Here is a 23,461-nt window from a genome sequence, read left to right as displayed (position 1 = left end):
GCCAAGTAGCCAGGTCTGTAAGGAAAAGGGACAACTGAGCAATGGGAGCATGGAGACGCCACGGGGACACGGACCTCAGTAATTAATGGAAAGGAAGAGATACAAAAAGAGAGAACCTCATAATGTGGAAAGGAGATAACAAAGAGAAAAGGGCATGGGACAAAGGGACATTGATGAGCGTAAAAATGAGCAAAGAGAAATAAGAAGAATACAAAGAGGAAAGAAAATGATTAATTATTAGTGTCCATTCCAGAAGGTGAAATTGTGTTGAGATATGAACCAAGCTTCTTCGGGTCGTCAAAGGAACGGGTACGGCCATTGTGGGTAATCTTGCAATGACAGGGATGGAGGATTCCATATTGGATTTGCAGCTGTCTCATTTGAGGATGAAGAGCTAGGAATTCCTTACGTCGAGCATTAGTGGCATTAGAGACATCTTGGGAGATGTAGAGATTATGTCCAGACCATATAAGACGTCGTTTAAGTTTGGCGGCCTTCAGCACATGCATCAATTCCGTAAATTCAAGAAACAGCATAATAATTCCACAGGGCTTAGTAGCATTAGAGTTGAGTTGACCAAGGCGGTGAGCTCTTTGTATGTTAAGAGGGCCAGTTGTGGATTGAAGGTCTAAAAGGTCAGGCAGGAATTTCTGTAAGAAAGAGACCATATCATACCCCTCAATATTTTCTGGAAGACCGTAAAGGCGTAGGTTATTTCTACAATTCTGATTTTCAAGGTCCTCAGTGTGCAGCTTCAGGGCATGAATTTCTTGTTCTAATAGAGGAATTTTTGACGAGATATCTTGTATGTCACTGACACGTTGTTCCAAGTCCAGAACTTTATTTTCCATAACTAGCCATCTTTCCTCAATTTGAGCTAGTTTTTCATTTGTTGCAGTCATGAAAGGCTGGAGGCCAAGGACTTCATCCAGAGTCCAGAACTGGATTGTGGGACGAGAGTATAGGAGATGGTGGATCGTTTTTGGGTCTCTTCTGTTTCGCCCCCGTGACTGAAGCCTTCGCATTATGAGAGTCATGCGCCATGTTGAAAAAATTTACAAAAAAGGATGTAGTATAGTACGTAAGGGTGACAAAATATAAAGAAGTCCACCACAAATCTCTAGATGTAGGAAGCACACTTCGATGGTGAAAGAGACCCACAACAATTCGAAGAAGAGTGATGATCAGCAGAACTCAGGGAGCAACTGAATTAAATGAAGAGGCATTCACAGAGCAGGTGTTGAAGTAGACCTGGATAACATGAGCTCAACAGCAAAGTAAAAGCTCCGGTAAGATACCCAAAATGGCGAATGGCGCCTCAAAAGATCAACACCCAGCACAGAGGAGCATGAATAATAAAGGGCAGAGTGAAAAAGAACTGCGACTTAAGCCAGGACATGCTGATAAAAAGAGACATGGGGCAGCGCAGTGCAAAAACGACTCCAGTCTGATGACCTAAAATGGCGGCCGATTCACCTCAGCAGGATAGGAAAACATAGAGGTACAATGGCAAAAATAGAGTAAAACTGTGGCTTAAACGATTACAAAGCAGAGGCAAGAGCAGTTGTAAGGCAGCGCAGAAAAAAGGAAGCAAAACGGACATACCGGTGGCTGGTGAGGAGACTGGAGAATTCGCAGGCTCAGCGGCACAAAATGGCGACCGCCCACGATCCGAGTGAGGCAGGTATCACCGGTATTTTAAAAGTGCAGAAAGAGATGAAAAAACTGCACTCGCGGCATATCACAAGCCGCACCACATCTTCCGCCGCGGAATGCGGCGAGTTGCGAGTCCCACAGCCGACTTTTGAGGCTCGTTAAGGTGAGAGAAGCTCCGTGTCGGCTCGGAGCTCACGCCGGGTCCGCCCTGTCCGTACGGCGCGTAAGCCACGTCCCCCAACCACACGGATTTTAAAAGCAAATGTAGAAGCCCTACACAGAAGATGTTCTAGGCATTTGGACTGGTACTAAAGATGACGTATTGAACCTTTTGACCTGGATCAGTAGCCCAGATGATCATTGGGGATTCACATGCTCACGGAGCAAAGAAAAGTAACATTTTCCGATCTGAAGATCAAAACTAGTGAAGACAGGTTTGATACAGCAGATCCATATTTATCAAAGTCTTGCGTTGCCCTTGTACCGTGCAGGAGGGTGTAAGGGTGGCACAGAACCTAAGTGAGATTTATCAAGCCACACAAGACCACCTTGCATGGTTTGATAAATCTCGAAAAACTAAAGGCAGCGCAAAGCGCTGCGATGCGGTACTCTGCAGCAGAGAGGCGTTCCATGGGTGGAGTGTGGGTGTTCCATGGACCTGCAAATGCCTCACTGTGTAGTAAACGTTTGTCTGGTGTTCAACTCAGCACTTCGAAGCCAAGTAAGAAGAGGAATTAAACACTGGGGTCCCGATTCACAAAGGGCCTATGCACTCGCGTATGAACCTCCAAACTGCACTTTCTCATTGCGGGGGTCCCACCATGAGTGGGGCCCCCCATTACGAGTGCGGGCCCCCTGTCTCGACTGCAAGGTCTCCACCCCAAGTACGAGCCCTTTGTGAATCGGGCCCACAGAATAAACTACATTCCCTGATCAGGGATGCTCTCTACTCTCTGGATTAAGAGACAAGGAGCAAAGTCGAGGTGGAGCAATGAAAGGAAAACCACAGTTGGTGTTACGAGCATGAGACCTTTCCCACTTACATGGGAGACATCTCACACCTCTCAAATGTGCCAATCACCATCCTTCCAGCTCTAGCCTGTCAAAGAACATAAATAGGGGAGAGGCTGCCGCTGTCAGCTGGATCTTATACCAAATTCTAGTCTCATCTCTGAAAATGTGTTTCTACGCAGCCCAAACGCCTTCTTCTATGTTGGATCCTGTAATACATTGAATGGTTCGTTTATGGATGAAAACCAAAGCGGGGCACTTTGGGTCAAAAGTAAGAGCAATTTTAGAATATTATTGATCCAATAATAGTTGCAAAGAATGTCCATCATTTACTAAAGTTGCATTAAGCATTTGTTAAGGATTGCTCTGAATTTATCTTAACATCATTGAGTGGCTCAATCACAGGGTGTTGGCAAAGGCGATACCCAAAAGTTATAATAGAAAGCATGTTCCAGTGGGCTTCCTTCAATAAACGAGTCTCCTTAAAAGATGATCCTGTCCCAAAAATATTATTTGACCTTTTCTTCTGTTCGTTTTTAGGTGGCATCTTGAGCATACTTCAAGTGCACTTCTAACATTAAATGAAGTACGGTTACAGTCTGACCTCACGGTAAATCATCTAGGTAAAGTTCCAACTTTAAGTCCACCAAGATCAGGTGGGAAAACACAGAGACACAATAAATCAAAGTTTAATTGTGCTGTATTTAAATGTTCACTAATGATGGAGGGAGAATACAACCTTGTCTGACCCCTGGATTGCAGACTATCTGTGAGGGTGCAATAGATGTGTCAGTATTAGATATGTGTGTCCATGTGTGTAATAATAAATCAGCTAAGATACGTATTAAACCTCTTAGCAGACCCAGCAAAGCAATTTTTCCCATAATACGGCTTGTTGCAAATGTCTGAATGCCCAGGAAAAATCAATGAAAGCGCAATCAAATTGTACCTCATCTGGCACTGGTGATCAACCAGTCAGACCAGTCAGACCAGTCAGAACAACAGAAGATAACCGATTCAAACCCATCTGAGTGATGGGAATTTTGCTGCTCGCTTTTATCCCAATTTTCCAATTTATTCAGTATGGCCTTATCAATGTTGTGTCTTCCAGTCAAGTAATTTGCTAAGAGTCGATAAACAGCTGGATTGTTAGGATTCAATTTGAAAAAATGCCACAGAAAGTGCGCACTTCCAGTATTTCAACATTGAATGTACTTTAGGTCAAGGGGCGTATTAAAAATGTGGGCTTAACACTAGTTTGGACGTTGTAATATCTATTACTAGTTTTTTCTAATTCTAAAGTGGATTGTTTCGCAAGCCCAATGATCAGAGTTTAATGCTCGAGTCTTGCAACATCCAGCTGAGCACGTGAAAATAAAACGGGGAAGTGAACTGACGCCATATGGGTTGTGGGTGAAGCGGAGTACCAGGAGTAGAGTGTGTCTTTTTATGAGCATCGCTTCGGGTACATTGTTTGCTGCTGGCTGCTAAAACTGATGGTACTATGTCCAGATCTGATGTCAGTATTCTTCCCAGGCACCACCAATACAGTGTTGTAAAAATAAATTGGCAACAGTCCCTTGGCGGTGACCCAATTGGTGAGAGGTTAAATTACAATTTCTTTATAGGGATTCTCATGAACCTAAAATCATTCAATCTGAAGAACAAATGAAACATGACCACCCCGAGCCTGACCCAGGCACAACCGTAAGCGGGTTGAGCAATGGGACTTATTTCACAATATGCTGCCCACGCCCTGTGCTTTTCAAATATTGGTGTGTTTTCGCACATTAACACCAGGGCACCGTAAATATATCTCCCCACCCTTGGAAGTCCTATTTCCACCATTGAAAGAAAGTTACACAATTGCCTATATTTCGAGATTGCAAGTCAGCACAGAGGCTTAACACAGAGAAGTGAAACTGTGACTGACCGTTCTGATTTCCTCTTTGTGCTCCATTGTGTAACTTTTCTATACGTATATATCAGTAGAGTAGTGTTGTATCCCAACGTACCTTGGACAGAAACTGAAGGATCTCAGGTTCCACTTGAAGTAGTACAAAATGGCACCTTGCAGAAGAATCTCCTGCCTGTTCGGGACCTTAATTTTAATTTCTATTCCAAAAGGACTTTCTTCAGACCAGGCTGAGTCAGACTGCTGTGCTAGTAAGTGCCCTTTTCATTGTCTGTCCTGCTGGGTGTTCACCTCACCTCAGACTTGCCAGGTTCTCTGTGAAAATGTCCCATTTTTTTCCCTTCAAAGCAGCCACCATTTTGTTCCAACCTCTCCAGGGTATGTTTCCTAGACTGATAGGTGTCCCCTTTTTCTAATCCTGGGATCTCTTCTCATTCTTACTCTTCGTGGAGATTCCTTATTCTTCATTCTATTCAACTGGACGGTGATCACTTTGAAGAGGGTGGGCTTTGTGTCTCTCTGACTTAAGGAGGGCCAACATATTCTTCCATCTTCTCCAGGTTCCCGTGGGCTTATCTCTCTCTACTTGTTTGATGTGGGTTGTTTGCTTTTTATATTCATACTTTGACCCCTTCCATTCTGGAGGTATCTCACTACCCCCCTATTTCCTATTTTTTGGAGTGTCTGCATCCGCTTCCTGTCTCTCTGAACACGGTCATTCCATCTGCATTATGAGCTCGTGGGAATTTTTATTTTTTCGCCTTCTTATTAGGGTACTTTCCGGTCTATTTGTTCTAAATGTAGTTTCCATATGTCACTTCAGCTGGTGGGGTTCGTGATTAAAAGGAAGAGAGTCAATCCTGGCTCCCCCCTGAAAGCTTCAAGTACCTAAGCCTTTCCTTGTACAACGCATATACGTGTTTTGCATGCATGAAATTGTTTGCACCAGTTTGGTAAATAAAAACCCGGGATTGAAGCCAAATGTGCTGCATATAAGCACACATAGCCAGGCCCATTTACCTGTATTTCTGCGGTGTAACCCCTTCCCTTTCCTTTTGCTTCCTGGGCAGAGCTGAAGGGGGTGTCCCTGTGCGGCACAGACAAGAATATCTTTCTCCAGGGACAGCCAGGAATGCCCGGTGTGCCAGGAATTCCAGGAACCAACGGGAATGCTGGCGTCAAGGGTGAACCTGGAACCCCAGGCCCCAGAGGTGAGAAGGAAGTGGGAAATCCATGGGCTAGGACTATTAAGATGGCCACAGAAAGTGGGGCGGATGGTGTGTAACAGAGATATAGGTGACATTCTTATGAGAGGCTGGTTGATAGATTAGAAACAGCTCGATATACTGTCAACATGTTAAACACTGACACCCACTGATGCAAAACCTTCTAGGTTGATTGAGGAAGAGTGATTTGTCCAAGATCACACTCAGTGTCCCTGGCAGAAACTAGACATAACCTAAAGATTTTGTACTCAGCCCTAAGCTCGAAATGTAGATATTGTGCTATTTATCAACATGGAGGGCCTCATTTATGAAAAGTGACGCATCGCTGCGTGAAAGCAGCGATGCGTCACTTTTCACTGCGCCCTCCTTGCGAGACCAATGATGCGTCATATTTACAGTATGACGCATCATGGATCGAGGAGTTACAGATACGTCAGTATTTCTGACGTATCTGTAAGCGCCAAAGTGACGCATTGCTGGAGTGTGTCACAAAAGTGACGCAACACCAGCAATATGTCCTTTCACATGGGGCAAGCCCCATGTGAAAGGGCCTGCGTCAGTCTTACGCCTGCTGTGAGGCGCCTTCCTGCGCAAAAACATTCCCAAGAGATGTTTTCCTCTTTCTTTGTGTTGCAGAAGGCAGCACACATGGAAAAAAGAAAAACAAGGAGAAATCAAAATATTTCTTCTCATTACGCGTGCTCTGGGGAGGTATAAAATGTTGGCGCTGCCACAGCTTTACATGATTAAGTAAACCTGGGGCTATGTCAAAATCCATGGGTGTTGCTTGGGAAAACCCATTGCCATGCCTATGGAACATTTTTCCTGGGGGAGAGTAAGGCAACGCAGCGACTTGCACTTCTTTGTTTGACTCCATATCTACGAGGCCACGCACAGCCATGCAAGGTGGCTTTGCGTGGCCTCATAGATGTGGTTGAGAGTTTTGCTCTGCAAGAGTATCAGAAAAAGTGACGCTCCGGTGGAGCACGTCTCTCATAAAAAAGTCTCACAGTGAGCAAGGAAAGGTCAGGAACGCGCTGCAGAATGTTAAATGCGGTGCATTCCTGCCCTTTCACTTTCATGCAGCACCGCAAGTTGGCTTCCTGCACCTTGTGAAAGTTTGATAAATGTGCCCCTCTGTGTCTATGGATGTTTCAGGAAAGCAGACTGTTTAGTGCCATCCCAGGGCTGCCTAAGAAAGCTGTTGCACCAGTGAATGGGCTACTATGATAAGGGAATATTGGGGAAGTGTATAGTGGTGGGCGAGGGGGTTCGGTAGAGATAGTGTGTGTACCTATTGTTGCGTGTGTGTGTGTTCTCTCACGTCTATATGTGTAGTCAGAAATATGTCCACAAACTTTTAACCAATGTTTAGCTCTACGGCCTTTAATTCACACAAAGAGGGATGTTTGCGGTAACCCACTGGAATGCCACAGACACCTGCTGCCACCTGTTGGTGGGCCAGGAGAGTCTCTCTTGAAGTCAACAGCCCTCTTCCAGCCACTGGGGTCATTAGCAAATTGATCTGGGCCCCAGGCCTAACCTTGATTACTTATCCTGGCTGGTCGAGATCTGGTGTGATCTAACTGGCCAGGGTACCTTGACAAGCAAGGTGAAAGTCACGAGCCACTTAAGGACCCTTAGTCAGCCCCGGTAAGCAAAGAGGGCGCTGCACCTGAGTGCTAGCACCCCGGCGTGCTCTGATGTGCTCTGACACAGACCACCACACTTCTTGTCCCCTGAGGTGCTTGGCTCTCATGGAAAAGATGAGGGCAGAGCCGCCCCTGTCAGATCTTCTGCTGCTCCCACAACCCACTAGCTCCCTTTCCTTGGTAGGAACTGTGAGGGACCATCCCCAGGAGAGGCAGAGAGGCAGACTTATGAAGCCTGGAGTGTTTCAGAGCACCAAGCAAAATCAACCATCATAATTTGGGAAACTGTCGGTGGCAGCATTTACTCGACTGGCGATAAATAGTCCCCCTGGAGTCTGGAGGCTTCAACGGCAAATCACATTTTCGAATTTCTCCACAACACACCAGTCACAAAGCATGCCAGAAGAACTCATCGAGGTCCAATCACCCTTTTTTGGGAAGGTTGGTGCAGGCTGACCTAGGGGAACGCAAGTGGAGGGCAAAGTTCAAGGCCGCACAGCTTTGAGGGAGATGAGTGTGGTGTCTTGGAACAGCAACCTGCCCCATCAGTGAGGGGGTGGTTAGGGGCTTGCATGTGTGAGCAGAAGGTGTATGCTGGGAGAAATGTTTCTTATATTTTGTAGGAAGCTGAGCTGATACCGGGCTGTCTGGGCATTCTTGGCACCATGTTTCTTGAAAAATATCAAGTTTTAATATATGAGCCCAGGAATTTGGCATTTGAGGAGAGGGAAGGGGAGAAGCCGTTGAACTGCATCGAACTGCATCGTGTTCTCCCAATGAGTGTGAGAAAGGAGAACAGCTGAGCAGGTGAGGGGCAGGTGACTGAGAAGTGGAAAACTGGGTTGTTGCAAGTTTGTAAATTCGAGTGGAGACACGTGAGAAAGTCTCTCATGGCTTCTGGGTTCAGGGGTCAGCATTGTACATGTATGTGGTGGAGATGAGACTGATGAAAAAATCAACAAGACCTGATGGCATGAGGCAGGGTGAGGGGAAGACTAGGTGAATAGACAGGCATTACTCTTTTTTGAGTGGCAATGAAGAGGAGAGCAGTGAATGGTAGGAGAGTTCATTATTTATGGAGCTGGTGGCGCCCGGTGCGACAATGTTTGTTGGCGCCCTCCAATGACCACCTCCACCACAGATTCCCTCACCACCACCCTTTAACTGTGCCCAAGTCTACATAACCACTCTCTCTCAGATGCATATATAGCGCCACTCACACCAGTGTAGGGTGTCAGAGCACTTTGCATCACACTCACATTACACAGAGACAATCAATCATACGTGTGTAACTCAGCATATAGGAAATGTTATATAAGACAGAGGACTACAAGGTGTAGGAGTCACATGACATCACTACTGGTTGGCAGTATAGTTTAATAGTGCTTGGTCTAGAGAAGCACAAACTCAGATTGTAAAAAGGAACACGATAGTTGGGGTTTCTCTTTATTATGTGAATAGATTTCTGCCCAAATTAATCCTTTTGCAACATTAATCTTTGCTCAAATCTGTACTTTGCAGAAAACAAGTACTGAGCAGATCACAAAGTGCATAGAATGTAAATAGGTCAGTGGGTTTTACTCCTTTTAATCCCACCGCTGCGCCGAACGTTCCGCGCTGGTGCGGAACGTTCTATTGCGCGGGGGGGCGGAACGGTCAGCGGACGTGCGCAGCACTACCGAGGTAGTGCACGCGACGTCCGATGAACGTGTGCCGTACGGAAGGGGTTAAAATGGACATCATTTTGTTACTTGCAATTTATAAGTTCAAATCTTATATTAGAATTTTAGCTTATAAATTGTAAGTAACAAAATGATGTCCATTTTAAAAGGAGTAACCCACTGACCTATGTACATTCGATGCACTTTGTAATCTGCTCAGTACTTATTTTCAGCAACAGGCGTATTAACACTCTGCACTACTTTATAGTCAGTCAAAACCCCAACTGAACTAACGCGGCAGCAGGTGCTTTACAATAAAAATAAACTTGCAAACACGCCTCCCCCCCCCCACCTCCTGAAGCCAGCACCCGGTGCGGTGGCACTGGTCGCACCGCCCTAGAGCCGGCCCCCCCAGCCATGACTACTTTTGTGCAGCAGGTAGGTGAATGGTGAATCAGTGCTTAATTTGAGCAGGTGGTTTCCGGTGCTCGGCACCTGGCAGCCACATGGGAGGGCCCTCTGCCTAATTTATGTATGAGCATAATAAAAGCTGTTTATTCATTCAATATACTTTAACAATGGATAATAGCTGCCACAGAAGCCATTCTTATAGCTTTGGGGGCCTCGAATAGTATTGTACCACTTCTAAGATTGTAATGGATTGTAGTCCTGTTGGGACAGTCATTGGCAGCGCTGGCAGGGACAATGGACGGTGCAAGCTGCAGTGTCCTTTTGATGAGGGCCCTGACACCTACTTTTTCACAAATTAAGCACTGTTGGTGATGTGTCATTGAAGAAGATTTTGCCAAAGTAGGTGAGGATGTGGGGGGGAGCCAAGTTTCTGTGATGAACATGTAGCCTGTGAAGGCGGATGCCAAGGAGGGCGGGTGCTTGTGTGTTAGCATGGTGTTCATTGGTGAGCACAAGAGAGTGCGGCAGGAAGGGGGTTTTCGTTCATGTTCAACCAATAGTTAGGATTGCTTGTGACTGAGCTGGGTAATAATTTGCTGTGTGTGTTATGTACAATGGGATGTGGTGATACACAAGGATGGGTTTTGTCACAGTGTCATGACAGAGGCGGGAGGGGTGCAGAGGGTCAAGGTGCTCTGGACAGTGGTTTCAGAATGTACTGACACTAGTTACTCAGAGGCAATCTGTGCGTGGTTGGTTTATGTGAAAACATGGCAGCAGCTTCTGCTCAGGAGGTCTTGGGGGTTCATAAGAGCAATTCGTCAGGTGCAGGTGGGATCAGTAACTCAACTGTTTGTTCATATCTTTTCAGTGCTGTCTGCTGTCTTCAAAGCTACAGGACAGGATTCAGTGTCAAAAGAAAGCAATACATATAGTCTTAAAATTCTAATGTTCTTTCTCTCACAGGTGAGCTGGGTATTGCCGGGGTCCCCGGAAAGTTTGGCCCACAAGGACCCAAAGGAGAAAAAGGTCAGTACATGTTCATAAACTAGAAAGAACACTACATTCTATTTATAATATATTATTTATTAAAAGGGGCATCCAGCGAAAGGGCAAAAATATTTCCTTTGCCCAATCCTACATCACCACAATACAGGCTTCGGAATCTGTTTAAATATGAAGTTTGTGACATATTGTGACATCTTTTTCTGGATGGCTCCTATATTGCGCCTTTCACTGGGGTTGTGGAACGCTATGCTTAGGAGGTAGATGGTCCAAGGGTCCACTGAAGCAGCCAGTAATAAGAGTAGACCTGATGCCCACATTCGAATGGGCACCTTTACCTTCTGCCCGTTGCCAGGCAGAGGGTCGTGTCTAGGCATGGTTTTTGCTCATCTCTCTGGCTCACTAGGGCAGCCACGTGACACAAGATACCAATGCACTGGCACACACGACTCATCTGAAGGCCGAGTCTGGTGGCTTAGTGGACTACTGCGTCCACTGTAGGGGTCTGTGTTTGACCACATGGTCACAGATTCAAATCCGGGCGGGTCCACTCAGCCTTTCATCCTTCGGAGGTCGATAACATGAGTACCATTGAGTTGGGTAACAATAAACATCTGTTGTTCCGCGCCAAGATATCCTTAGGTGAACGTGCACTTTACAAGCACACGTTATGTTACCTGTATTACAGCTGACCACCCCAGCAGTGTAACAAAGGCCCCTGCTGCCCCTGCAGAGCGTAGGACCCCCGAGCTCCAGAGAGCACCCTCAGCACAGTACCCTTGCCTGAGAGCTTCTGAGTGAGATTGAAAGGGCGTCCCTCCATGTACTTTGCAGGCCCCCCCTCAAGTTTTGTCTCGACACTGAACCGCCCTTATCTGTTGCAACCCTCTCCCTAATCTCTCCCTAAGCCCAGAGCTATTTTCCTATCCCAGAAAGTCTGTGTGCGCATTGGGTATATAGGGTGGCACGTCTCAAACCTTTCCCTTTTCTCCTAATGAGCAACTCTCCGTTACTCACCGGATTTTCAACTCCCAATCCCCAGAAATTGTTGCAGATCTTCTTACACCATACACGCCATCACGTCTCTTGGGCTCCTTTCATCAACACCTGGCGGTGTTAAGCGTGTTAACAAAGCGGAGGACGTTTGTTCCGAGCTTTAGCTCTGAAACTTTGGAACTCCCTCCCGGTGAACATTAGATGCATTTATGATCATATAGGTTTCCATAAGTCTATAAAAACCTGTCTGTTCTCTAATTAATGGATTGGGGCGTTGGCTCCGCCGGTCTTCCTTTTGCTGTCTGTGATTAGCGCTGGGACGCCACCTTGCTGGGGCAGCCATGCACTCTACAAATTATATAACATAACATAACTTGAAACCTTGCCCCTGCTAGCCTTGCGTCACCCCCATACCTATTGCGCCGAGGGCCATAAACACCATTGTGTATTGCATACCCACGCACACCTTGGACGTACCTAATGGGCACTGTAAGGTGCTTCTCTGCTCCTGGAGACTTGTTTTGAGCTATTTAAATATATATACAGTACCCAAACTAAAAGTGTATAGAATAATGAATGCATCTGATCTTTACCACAGTTTGACATTTCAGGAGAGATAACATATTAGAACCTTAGCAGCTCGAAGGTCGTCCTCCAAGTGTTAGCACACACTAGGATTTCGTGTTCTGTCATGGATGTGGACAGCTTTAACCGTGCCTTAGTCAAAGTCAGCACAACCCACAACAGACTGCATGATATATATAGAGGGGGCTTTGGGTCAGCCCCCTTCACCCATTAGCTTCTTTGAGCACTGATTTGTTGGGCTGGTTTATTAGGTTTTGGACCAGTCTCCCACATTTTACGTATGTTTACAGTTATCAGCAGAAATCAGTGTTCTGTGGGGAGGCCACAGAGCAGGCACAGTGATTACTGTGTACATTTAGCACCTGCCTTTCTTGCCAGACCAGTTACACCCTATTCAGTATTATTCTTTTTTTTCTGCTGCGTGTCAGGCCACTCATTTCGCATGCATTCCACCCAGTGATTCCACCCAGTGACTCTCCAACAATTCAGGCCTTCCGTAATTTGACACTATGTTTATGTTACCTGAGACTTTACTCGACCCATACTTCGGATTCTCTTAATTTAGTATATTCTACCACTAGATGGAGCACGTTCCCCTGCCATGTTTCAAAATGATTACAAGGACAGTCTTGATCTTATATAGTACATTGGTTGCATACTGACCACATAATGAGGCCGATAGCATCCAGTTACTTGCGCTCCATGCCAGAGATTCAGTTCCATTCAATCAGAGGCCATCTGTCAAAGGCATTGTAAATTGAATTGTTATCACTTCAAGAAGCTTCGCATCAGCTAAATATAAATATGGAATGTAATCTGTTTTTTTTAATTATGGTTTTAGAGACACAGGGTTTTGTTAGAAAATGCTAAAAAGAAATCCTCTCTCAAATATCAGTCATTCAAAGTGCAGAGTTTGGCAGATTGTTTGTCTTAGCCTGCGAACCTCGCTCATGCCTCCTATGGTCTAAATTAGAGAAGTTGTCCTTCCCTCTCACATGCCTCATATCCAGGGCTTTAAGTGGGCCGGGGTTTTGCCCGCGCTGAGCACCGGCAGTTCTTACAAGCAGGTGCCGAGACGGCTCGTTATCGGGCTCTACGCTTTTGCCCTCACCATAAAAATAAAAAAAATCTTACCTCTGCAGCACTGCCACCCTTCACAGTCTTTGTTGTAACTTCAAAGAGACTCGTTACAGTTCGTTCACAGTCTCACCGTTTCAGAACTGAAGCATTTTCAATATGCTATACTACGAAGGCATGGTTGTTGCTTCTTTATCTTATGCAACTAATAACCATTGACAAAGCCTATAGTACTGGCTTGTTGTAAGTGTAATGTTACTTGCTGTCTTATATATCTGGATGTAATGACAGAAGTAGCAAAGTACCAGTGGGGTGGTACACCAAGCTAAGCATAGATTTCAGCTTGACCGTGCTACTAAGCCACGCCCTTAATTACATAGGCCACAACCCTTTCAGAGACACCCACCCAGTTTTTTTAATCCCACTTAACCCCTTCGTCGCAGGGCTAATTCCCCCGTGGCACTGGGTGGCGCGCGCAGTGCCACCGTGCTTGTGACGAGCTCAGCTCATCACGCTGCACGGTGGCACTGTGCTCATGACGAGCTGAGCTCGTCATGACCACACCCGTTTGCATGGAACGCTCAGCACAGCAGGGGAATTATCCCCACGTGTGAGCGCCGCGCGGGTCATGACGAGCTCAGGGAGGGGTTAAAGCCCTGCTCGTACCCTGAATGATTGTCAAGGCACATTTCCCCATTTGCCACTCTTGTTCCAGACGCCTTTTTGCTCCGCAGTAACAACCATGGACCCAGCCAGCCTCGCTGGGAGTCTGTGGCGGAGCCTGTCTGGTACTGTCTAGCTCCTGCCTGGAGGCCCCTGAAGCGACGAGTCCGGTCCCCACACAGGTGAAAGTCAGACAGATATCATGACCTAGGAAGATGGTGTCAGCGCTTCCGGCTCCACCTGCAATCTACACTTCCTCAGTCAAAGTGATGAAGCACTCATGCAGCACATTTAACTGGCCAATCAGAAGCCCCTCCTAAGGCATACTGACAGACAAGCCAACGCTGCCTCTAGATCGCCAGACCTTGCTTCTACGGGAAACGTTGCTGCATCCCCTTCCCTGGAAGTGCAGCTGCATCACTGCCACCCATCACTGGAACCCATAGGTTTTCCCTTCCCTCCTACATGCACCTCGGACCTGTCACCTGACTAGGGTGACCAACCGTCTGTAAATTTCACGGACTGCCTGTTATTTGGGCTTCTTGTCCATAGTCCGTGAGGAACTCTTTCAAGGACACCTTTTGTACGTAAATTCCGACATTGGAGCGAGCTGTCTCCCGTCAAGCAGCCTGACAGTTCTGTAACTTTCACTGCAGGTGCCAGCTCCTGCTGTGATCAGTGGCCTGCAGCAGCCCCACACCGACCTGGCACAGCCACAGGCTGCTATCTGTCTATTATAATTCTGTATGTCGGCCTAATTATCACATACAGAATGATAATGGGCCTCTTTGCGCAGTGACAGCATTTCCTGGGTCTCCTCCCTCCAGAGCCCAGGACATGACAAACTGCTTTTGTTTATTGGCTCCTGTCACGTCACCAGGGGCCAAGCTCTGTGGAGATGAAGGTTTCATTTTGGCAAGTGTTACTCAGATGCAACCACGGTTAGCCTCTTAAACTGTCACACAAGCAGTGATAATGGTACAAATACAATCGTCCTTTATTATTTATTTCTTTTGCTCCAATAGTTCAAAGTATTTTCATGTTTACCCTGACACTCGAGCCCCCTTAGCTTTTACACATCACATCCCCTTGGGATAATTGATCGGATCGGGTGTACTTTTTCAATGGGGGAGAGGGGGCATGTAAGATATGATAAGCCTTCAGCTTTGATCTTTTTCTTCATTTTTTTTATAAATATGCAAACTCAGGTGTTTAAGTTTCACTCGCACATACAACAGATAGAGAGCAAGGTTGTCTCAATCTAATATAAACTTATTTTGACTTGTACTTGTGTTGGTTGGCTATTTACTTATGTAATATTGGGCGGCCTCCTCTGATGTGTCTGTAAAACGTACCTTTTGTCCCGAAGTTTTGTCCTGAATTCTGACCGGTCCTGAATTTTTGTCCTAAATTTTGACTCTTTGTTCTGAATTTTTACACTCCCTGTCCTGAATTTGCACTCATGCCAGTTGGTCACCCTATTACCTGACGCAGCACGCAGGCTCACGCAAACACAAACCTGCATTGCCATTTGCATCCAACATGCTGTTTGAAGAGGCCTATTGTTGGGGCCTTGCGTTGTCAAGGATGTACAGTATTTGAAACATCTGGGCAGGACAGCTTCAAGGGTCTTTCACAACAGAGTCCCTCAGTCTCCAGGGCAGTGATCCATTCTTGGCAAATGTGCATAGCTGGCAGAATAACTTTGTTGTCTGTACTCTGCAGCTTGAGAGACAGATTCACTCTTTGGCGCTTTGGGATCATAAACATAGATTTTAATGAAGATATTAGTCCACGCTCTGCGGCATCAGCCATGACTTTACTTTGAGTCTGAAGGATATCTCTGCCCCTGAGGGAGGGAACTTGTGGTTTCAGTCACCTTATCTACACCAATGGTACCTTCTGATTATCATGAGCTCCAAACTTTAGTTGGGGCAGGCGCCATTTTGAGGTTGAAAAGATGCAGTGCTAATATGGAGAGTGGAAGGGTAAGGCAGGAGGAAAAACATGTAGCCACAAAGAAAACCTCGTCTTAATTCTGGCATGTTCTCTCCCATCAGGCGACCCATGCAGCTCAGAGGCGGCTATCACCTGTTCCCAAGGGACTGGAGTTTCAGGTAAGTCCGTAAACTTTACATGAAATAGGAAATCTGCCCCGTTTCCTTGAGGAAGGTTAATGGCACAATGGGGAGCAGTCAGGGGGACCGACGGGGCGGGTTTCAGGGGTCACACAGGCGGGCCATGGCCTTGAAAGGTAAAAAGGACCAGGGAACTTATCGGGAACCCACATTCACAGAGAAAATTAATATGTGGGGTACGCACCGAAGGAAGTGAATGTAGTTCAGTTTTAGCTAACACAGTTCCATATTTGACCTGTACAACGAACACGACCCTCCAGCCCATCAGAGGAGGCAGTCCAATAATTGTTATTCCCAGTGCCTAATTTGTAAAAGAATAAGCGCCTTGGCCAAAAGCTTTGCTCAAAATCCCGCTGCAGTGGTATTGTATGTGGGCATGCCATACAACAAGGCTGCATAGTCTTGATTACACCTCTTTAACCCACCACCAGACAACCCCTTTATCCCACTCTTGCAGGTTCTTGCTTTCTACGTTTGTCACTTTTTCTTCGTCCTCCTTGTGTGTTTTTCACTCTCTTGCTCTGGTTCAAAGTATGCTGAGAAAAAAATGAGAGGCAGTCACTAAAATATTAGTGCCAGTGGGCCCCACTATGAACCACCATCTCAAATTAAGCACTGGTTATTACAAAGTAAGAACTGAGTCAAGACCACCCCAGAGCCCTAAGAACTTGCAGATTAAGGAATGATCTGCCCTACAGTGTCGGATCCCTTTTGAGCTTAGAGTGTATCTTGAGTAATCAGCACAGGAGAGATAACAGTGACAGACGCTTAGCTGTGGTGTTCTGCGTGACGAGTGAGTTCAACAGAGGGATAGCTCAGTACCACAGAGCCTTTGGTTTTTGGCAGGTGGTTGGCCCACCAGTGGACACCTGGCCCTGGAGCTCTGGAATCGTGCCTCGGCCCAGAAGAAACAGCTGCCGCAGCCTTAGGGCTCAAGATTAAAGTAGGAGGTTGGCCCAAGAGGGGATACGATCCAGTGACCCATGACTTTAGGCTACTTTCTGCTACAAAACGATCTTGTTTTTTGCCCTGTCAGATCAATTCAGATTTGTCTTGCTGTTTTCATTTTCAATGCTTTGTAGATAAGTTGTAGAGTTACAGCCAGAAAGATATAGTCAGGATACTGGGCTGCTTTGCCATTCTCTTAGTATTTTCCATATAGGCACGGTCACATTATTTTGAACGTAATAGTCCCATTCTCCGCCCATCTTTTTTATTGGGTCCCATTACTGTCCTTTGTAAAATGTAGTCTTTGGTTTGTTATTAGGCTTATTAGTCCCTCCTTAGTACCTCCCTTTCTTCTGTTGGTACCTTCCATAAGGACACCCCCTGTTACATGTGTTGTTACACAGTAGGTTTTAATTACAGCCTCCAAGCACTCTTTTGTTAAAGGGTTTTCTCGCTCTGGCGCAACGTTTTTTTTTTTTAATGTAACTAGCCTGATACACGCCTCAGCACTAATAACGGCGTCCACGCTTTCCTTTAGTTCCTTGCGATCGCTGAAGGTGCCCGCATGACTTTTTTAAAATTAACCTTTTTTTACAATGGCAACACCCGCGCTTTAGCTTTAAACATCTTAAGCTAAATGCGGGTGCCGCAATTGCTTCCAAAGTAAAGAAATAGAAAAAAAAGTGATTTTTTTTTATTTCTTTACTTTTGAAGCAATTGCGTCACCCACGCTTTAGCTTGACATGTTACAAAGCCTAAGCGCGGGTGCCGCCATTGTAACAAAAGTAAACAAAGAGAAAAAAAAGCGTGCACCACCCATTTTTTTCTCTTTGCTTACTTTTGCTAAAATCGCGGCACCTGCGCTTTAGCTGTAAGCATCATAAGCTAAAGCACAGGTGCCACAATTGCTTCAAAAGTAAAGAAATTGAAAAAAAAAGTTTTTTCTATTACTTTACTTTTCAAGCAATCGCGGCACCAGGGCTTAAGCTTACGATGTTTACAGTTAAAGTGTGAGTGCCACAAAGGTCTCACATTCAAGAGTTTGAGGTACGGCTTGCAGGTTTTCTAAACACATAAATAAAAGGTATTGTCATTTACAATGCCATTACCTCAAACTCTCACGAATGTGTGACTTATTGCATTGAAAATGCTTGTTTATGGTCTTGTGCTTCGGTGGACACTGTTAGGTATGTGGCGTTCCCGCTCGGGTTCAGGGCATGCCATGGCTTTCCCATGATTCCGTGGAGAAGTTGTAACCATGTAACCTGGGCTGCATCATAAAATGTTTATCTGTGGAAGCTGTATACAGCACATCATCATGAGCTGGCCGGGCCTGCTCACTGCCATTCTGCACGTTAAATGGGGACACTGCAAAACTATCTGGAGCCATTGCAAGAAATTCCTCATAATTGTTTTCAAATATGAATCCTACTTTGGGCCCACTACTGAGCTGGTAGAACTATCACTCATATATAAGTGCACATTCAGCATAAAGGGAACTTGAGTCTGATCTACCACCAGACCCAGTCTGCTTCCTGGGTTCTCTACTTTTAATTTACAAATATCTACAAGAGGACACTTGTCCCCTGCTCCCTGCTGCACTGCTCAAGGTGCCGAGGATCTGATGCTCATTGTGTGTTTGTGTGCCACACTTCTGGCGGCCCTTCACCCTTGTAGAGTAGTCATGAAGGCCTGTAGGCAGTGTAGGCAGGAGCCTGATTTGTTGATGCTGCCTCCCTTAGAATCTTTGTTTCAGCCCATGTCTCCTTCCAGCGCTTGCGGCTCCTTGATGAGTCTCAGCGCTTTCTTGAAATCTTGGTGGCGCCCTGCCCCGGAGTCCATATTGCCGGCTTGGTGTTCCATCCAGTGCCTCTCTGTCCCCGTCTTCCTGTCTCTCTGTCCCATCGTCAGTGTCCTTCCTCCGTGCCAGTGAGTTTCTGTTCCATTACTGGTGTCTCCTAGTCCCAGAATGACTGTCTATTTGTCCCAGTGTGAATGTCTTCCTGTCTCAATGTCAGTGTCTCCCTGTCCCAGAGTCCACCTGAAGTCTTGTATATGTATCTTGTCCGTACCTTGTATCCCTACACAACTTCACAGCTTATTTACACCACGTGAGCCTCTCTCTATAGCTTCTTGTACCCCGAGAATCTCTATAGATGTAGCGCCTTGGTATCCCTTTTCCTGATGTTAATGCGCCGTGGTATCCTTTTTAGGCCTCGTGGCGTTGACTGCGCACATGTGCAGTCTTGCTCGCGAGATTTTATGATTTTAAGTGAGATTCACTAGCATGCTTTAAGCCCAGCCCCTCTTTACCATTGGCTGGCGTCACCGTTTAGGCTAAACTGTGGCCAGCCATTGGGAAAGAGCACTTGGTGACGTAGTTTTCTCTATTTCTGCCGTCCCACTTTGACGGACATACCTGACTTCCTCCTGGCGTTAAAGGTTTGTTATCTTTATGGGGCTAAACACATGACCCCATAAAGATAATAAAAACCTTTTAAGCCAGAAAGAAAGCAGGCCATCCAAGTGGGACGGCAGACAAAGAGAAAACTCGGCGTCATGGCAAGCGCTTGTTTTTCCATTGTTTCGCGGTGAGCCACTCTGTACACACACAGGTGTGGTTCCGGGTCAATGTTAAATGTGGGATTCATTTCGATAGCAGCATACTAGACCCAGCGATGGAGCATTAAATGTATGTCTGTATTTGCCGTTCGGTTGGTGTGCGCAGTGACCACTGCTCGGCTTTAGTAACATCTAAATGCAGCTTAATGTTCCATGAAGTCTTTTCAAGGACCGGACGATAAATGGCAAGCTTTTTTTTCTATTATTATTTTTTGTAATGAAAGCGCGGGCCCACAACCTTCCTACGGGAATGAAAAGGAGGAAGTAGAAACAATGGGGTGTTTTCCATTCAAAAGTAGAGATGGAAAGGGGGCGGGGCGAACAGCACAATGCGCTTCAAAGAAGGAATGCAATGGACCAGAGAGCGTGGCTCTATGCTGAGCAGAAACAGATGCAATGTGGAACCAAGATCCGGAAAGTATCCTGCCCTCTACGGAGGCTGGCTAGGCTCAAAACACCTGCAATGCCAAGTCCCGCGCCACGGCCTGCCTGCTGGCAGAGCAAGTATCAGACAAGATATTCAACAAGAGGGAGGAGCAACGAGGTGTCCTACTACCTAAAAGTTCATTTAAGGCGGAAAAGTATGTAATCAAAACAAAAGAGTTTGCAATTCAGAGAAAGATTGTAATACGCAGCAAAGTACTGGAGTTTCAGTTAGCCGGTTTGGAAAGCAAAGCAATTTAGGTGGTGAAGGGAGGCACGGCAAACCAGGCCTTTAATTCTGTCTGAGAGTCACAAATTGTGATCCTGCGGGGAGCTGGGAGTTATAACTGATGCTCTAAATTCAGCAGCTGAGCTGCACCAAACAGAATACACCCGGCGCTCTCTTGGCCGCTTCTAAGCTGCTGCCTTCAAAATATAGTGTGGCCTAATGGCCTGAGCGGTCGACCTCGGAGTTGGGGAACTGGGTTCAAGTCTGGGCAAATCACTTAATTTCCCGGTGCCTAACACAAATAATGTGCCCGTCTGTAACGGAACTGATGCTCATGTAAAGCGCTCTGATTCCTTCGGATCTAGTTCAGCGCTATATATAAAAATATAAAAATAGCACTTTAGGCCCCCAAGGCCAGATATTACAGGCAGAGGAGGTGGTTTTCACGAACGCCGCATATCAAGAATAGGATCGTCTCTGTTGGTTCTGTATTTTTTCTACCACTAGTTCTTATATAAAGAATACAGCCGCTTGAGTTGAAGCAGTTGTATTTGTTCTTGTAAATTATATTTATATGGCGCTTGCTACTCGTGACGAGTTATTGAAGCGCTTTGCAGCGAGCAACATAACAAATTCCCATTTTACACGCCTGGGCAGGTAGTGTAACTAGAGACGAATATGGTGTACTTATGTGAACGTTTCTTGCACACAAACACACACAATATGCATGACAGCGGTAGCAGCAGTTCAGGCCCCCTGAAACAGAAAGCGCACAGCCGTCCAGGATCTGCTCACTATACTACAGCATATGCAGCTGTTGTGCGAGAGAGAGACAGGCACACACACACTCAGGATGTAGCTACTATAGGTGCAGCAAGTGCAGCGAAACCATGACAGCGGGGCCATTGACCCCTGATGACTGCTGTATTTCTCTTAATCAACAGCAGTCAAAGGGTCTATTTTCCCTGGTTGCATCAGGGTCCCTGGCATCGCTGCTACACATGCGTCGCCTGATTTTTTACCCTCTTTGTGTCCCATGAGCAACTGAAGAACTTCTCATTGAATTGGACAGCAGAAGCCAATAAATCTCCACTTCACCCAAAACCGAGAGTAATTATTACTCGACTCGTCCTGCTGGCAAAGATAAAAATACGAACTCCCTGTGTTAAATTCATGAAATACTTTCACAGCCACGCACTGTGCCTTCTAGCAGAACATGAAAAGCGCGCGAAACGCGATCCCCACACTTTCAAAGTCCACAGGCTCTCCCTAACTCTTGCTGCGCGCCACAAGCCTATGTATGACCTGGATGAACATTGAAGAAAAACTGTGGTTAGATATGTAATCGTGTACAAGGTCAGTAATTAAGGTGAATAAAAAAAACGAGCGTATATTTTAAGCAAATATTCAATTCAGTTGGTAAGGTTTCTTAGGTAAGTTTATTCTGTTTATATCGGTTTCAAACTTGTATTATTTACAAAAGAATGTTCCCTCAAGTCGGGCGTTTCGCTTATACCCAACAAGAAGCGGTAAACTACTGATTAATTTCTTCCCAAACACAGCCACAGAAACAGGAAAAATAACATAGCCCCTCGATTGTTAGTTGATACCAGCTGGGATTTTACAATCCAGTCCGAGTTGCTCGCTCGTAATGCCTTTTCCTGCAGCAGCTCTTGGACAACACGAACCGATCTCCAAGCACTCAGAAAATGTAAAGATCCTTTAATAAACGAAATACCGGCGTGGCCCGTCTGCTTCCTCGAGGAGATCACACAAACATTTGAACGGCGTGTGACGTAACTTCCGGCGCCAACGAATGTGCGTAGGCACTGTACAGGAAGAGTGTTAGAACGAAGGCATTCATTCGCAGAAAACACCGGTTTTCTTTGAGGTATTTATGTGCAAATGAGTGCACACAAGCAAGGACAATCGGGTGCAGCTGTAAGGAGCAATTAACTTCTCCAGAGTGTTTTATCAAGTCTATCTGTTGTTCCCAAGTGTTCCTGTGGAAAGCTGGTTGATCCCACAAATGTTGAAAAAAGTGAATATCGGAGAGGAGGCGGAACAAAAAATAGTGATTAGTCACAAAAGTGACAGTCACAATATTCTGCTGGATGAATCAGCGGACTGGTCACTGAGCCTAGGGCATCTCTCCTGGGACAGTACACTACTGTGGCCCAGGAAGCAGCAGCCATTCGGTATTTGTATCTGTAGGAATAAGTGTTTGTCAGGACATCACAGAAGCGTACATTAGCTGTCTATGGAGTCAGTCTTGGGTGAAAGCGCTGCTGCGACCATGGCACTGTCAGCCTTGGTAAAACTGACTGAGGGCCTGGTTCTGCCCACTTACGGCCAGCCTTAGTGTTGGTACCAGTTGTGGGCACTGTTATGTTCTGGGACTATGATACGCCCCTGGCGCAAGGGGCGTGCAGTGTTGAAGTCATGTGACCTGGTATAATAAAGAGAGGCTCCGCACGCACGTACGCTATTCAGAGGCGGGCGCACGGAGAGCCAACAAGTTATTCCCAGAGTCCGACTCAGTTATTCCTAGGGCCACGTGTTAGGCCTAGTTAGACCTAGATGCCCCGCAGCGTAGGCCCCCAGTTGTGATCCCCTAGGTTGCCCCAACCCATCTGAGGGACACAACAATTGGCGACGAGGGTGGTTGCTGAATCCTCGCTGGGTGAGGGTACCTGCATCCTGCTCCGTGTGGCGGCTGCGAGCCCGTCTCTCGGCTCGTGGTGCTCGTGCCTTACGGTGTACCCCACCCCCACACGAAACGCTTGGAGGAGCGACCTGGCGCATGAGTGTCGGGTAGGTGTTTCTAGCCCTAGTGCCGCACTGTGCTTCTCAGCCCGTGCGTGAAGCGCGCTTCCTTCCGCTCAGCCCGTCGATCAGGGCGGTGCCCTGCTTCAGCGCACGCATCTGGTGGTCGCGCCGGGTGCCTGATCCGGCACGACCTGGAGGATGGCCACGATTCCACCCATCGAACCCTTTGTGGTGGAGGGTGCGCCCTCAGCCCTCGCTCCCAAATGGAAGGAGTGGGTGGATAGACTCCTGGTGTTCTTCGAAGCTACGAAAACACACAAGGAACAGAAACGGGCCATGGTGTTACATCTCGGTGGCAAGGACATTCACTCCATCGCCCGAACCCTCACGGAGGCGACCCCCAAAACACACCACACGCTGATCAATGCCCTCAATGCCCATTTTGAGCCCATGGCCAATCAAGATTATGAACGG

At 46.5% G+C, this 23,461-nt stretch overlaps 1 protein-coding gene across 2 annotated transcripts in view; it reads left to right on the top strand.

Annotated features, from left to right (window-relative positions):
• The first annotated feature begins 4,633 nt into the window (after positions 1-4,633).
• Positions 4,634-23,461, top strand: part of FCN3 (ficolin 3) — a 143,894-nt gene continuing 125,066 nt past the window's right edge. The window contains exons 1-4 of one of the 2 annotated variants that reach the window (XM_078681913.1): positions 4,634-4,833; positions 5,653-5,793; positions 10,499-10,561; positions 15,919-15,975. In XM_078681913.1, the coding sequence (XP_078538039.1) occupies positions 4,731-4,833; positions 5,653-5,793; positions 10,499-10,561; positions 15,919-15,975 (364 nt within the window). In that variant the 5' untranslated portion in view covers positions 4,634-4,730. The remainder of the gene's footprint in view (positions 4,834-5,652; positions 5,794-10,498; positions 10,562-15,918; positions 15,976-23,461) is intronic. The other variant, XM_078681914.1, reaches the window with a different exon arrangement.

Source organism: Lissotriton helveticus, chromosome 3_1 (assembly GCF_964261635.1).
Source record: "Lissotriton helveticus chromosome 3_1, aLisHel1.1, whole genome shotgun sequence".
Taxonomy (NCBI): Eukaryota; Metazoa; Chordata; class Amphibia; order Caudata; family Salamandridae; genus Lissotriton; species Lissotriton helveticus.
The sequence above is the reverse complement of the archived record's forward strand: the minus strand, read 5'-3'. Positions and strand labels throughout refer to the sequence as shown.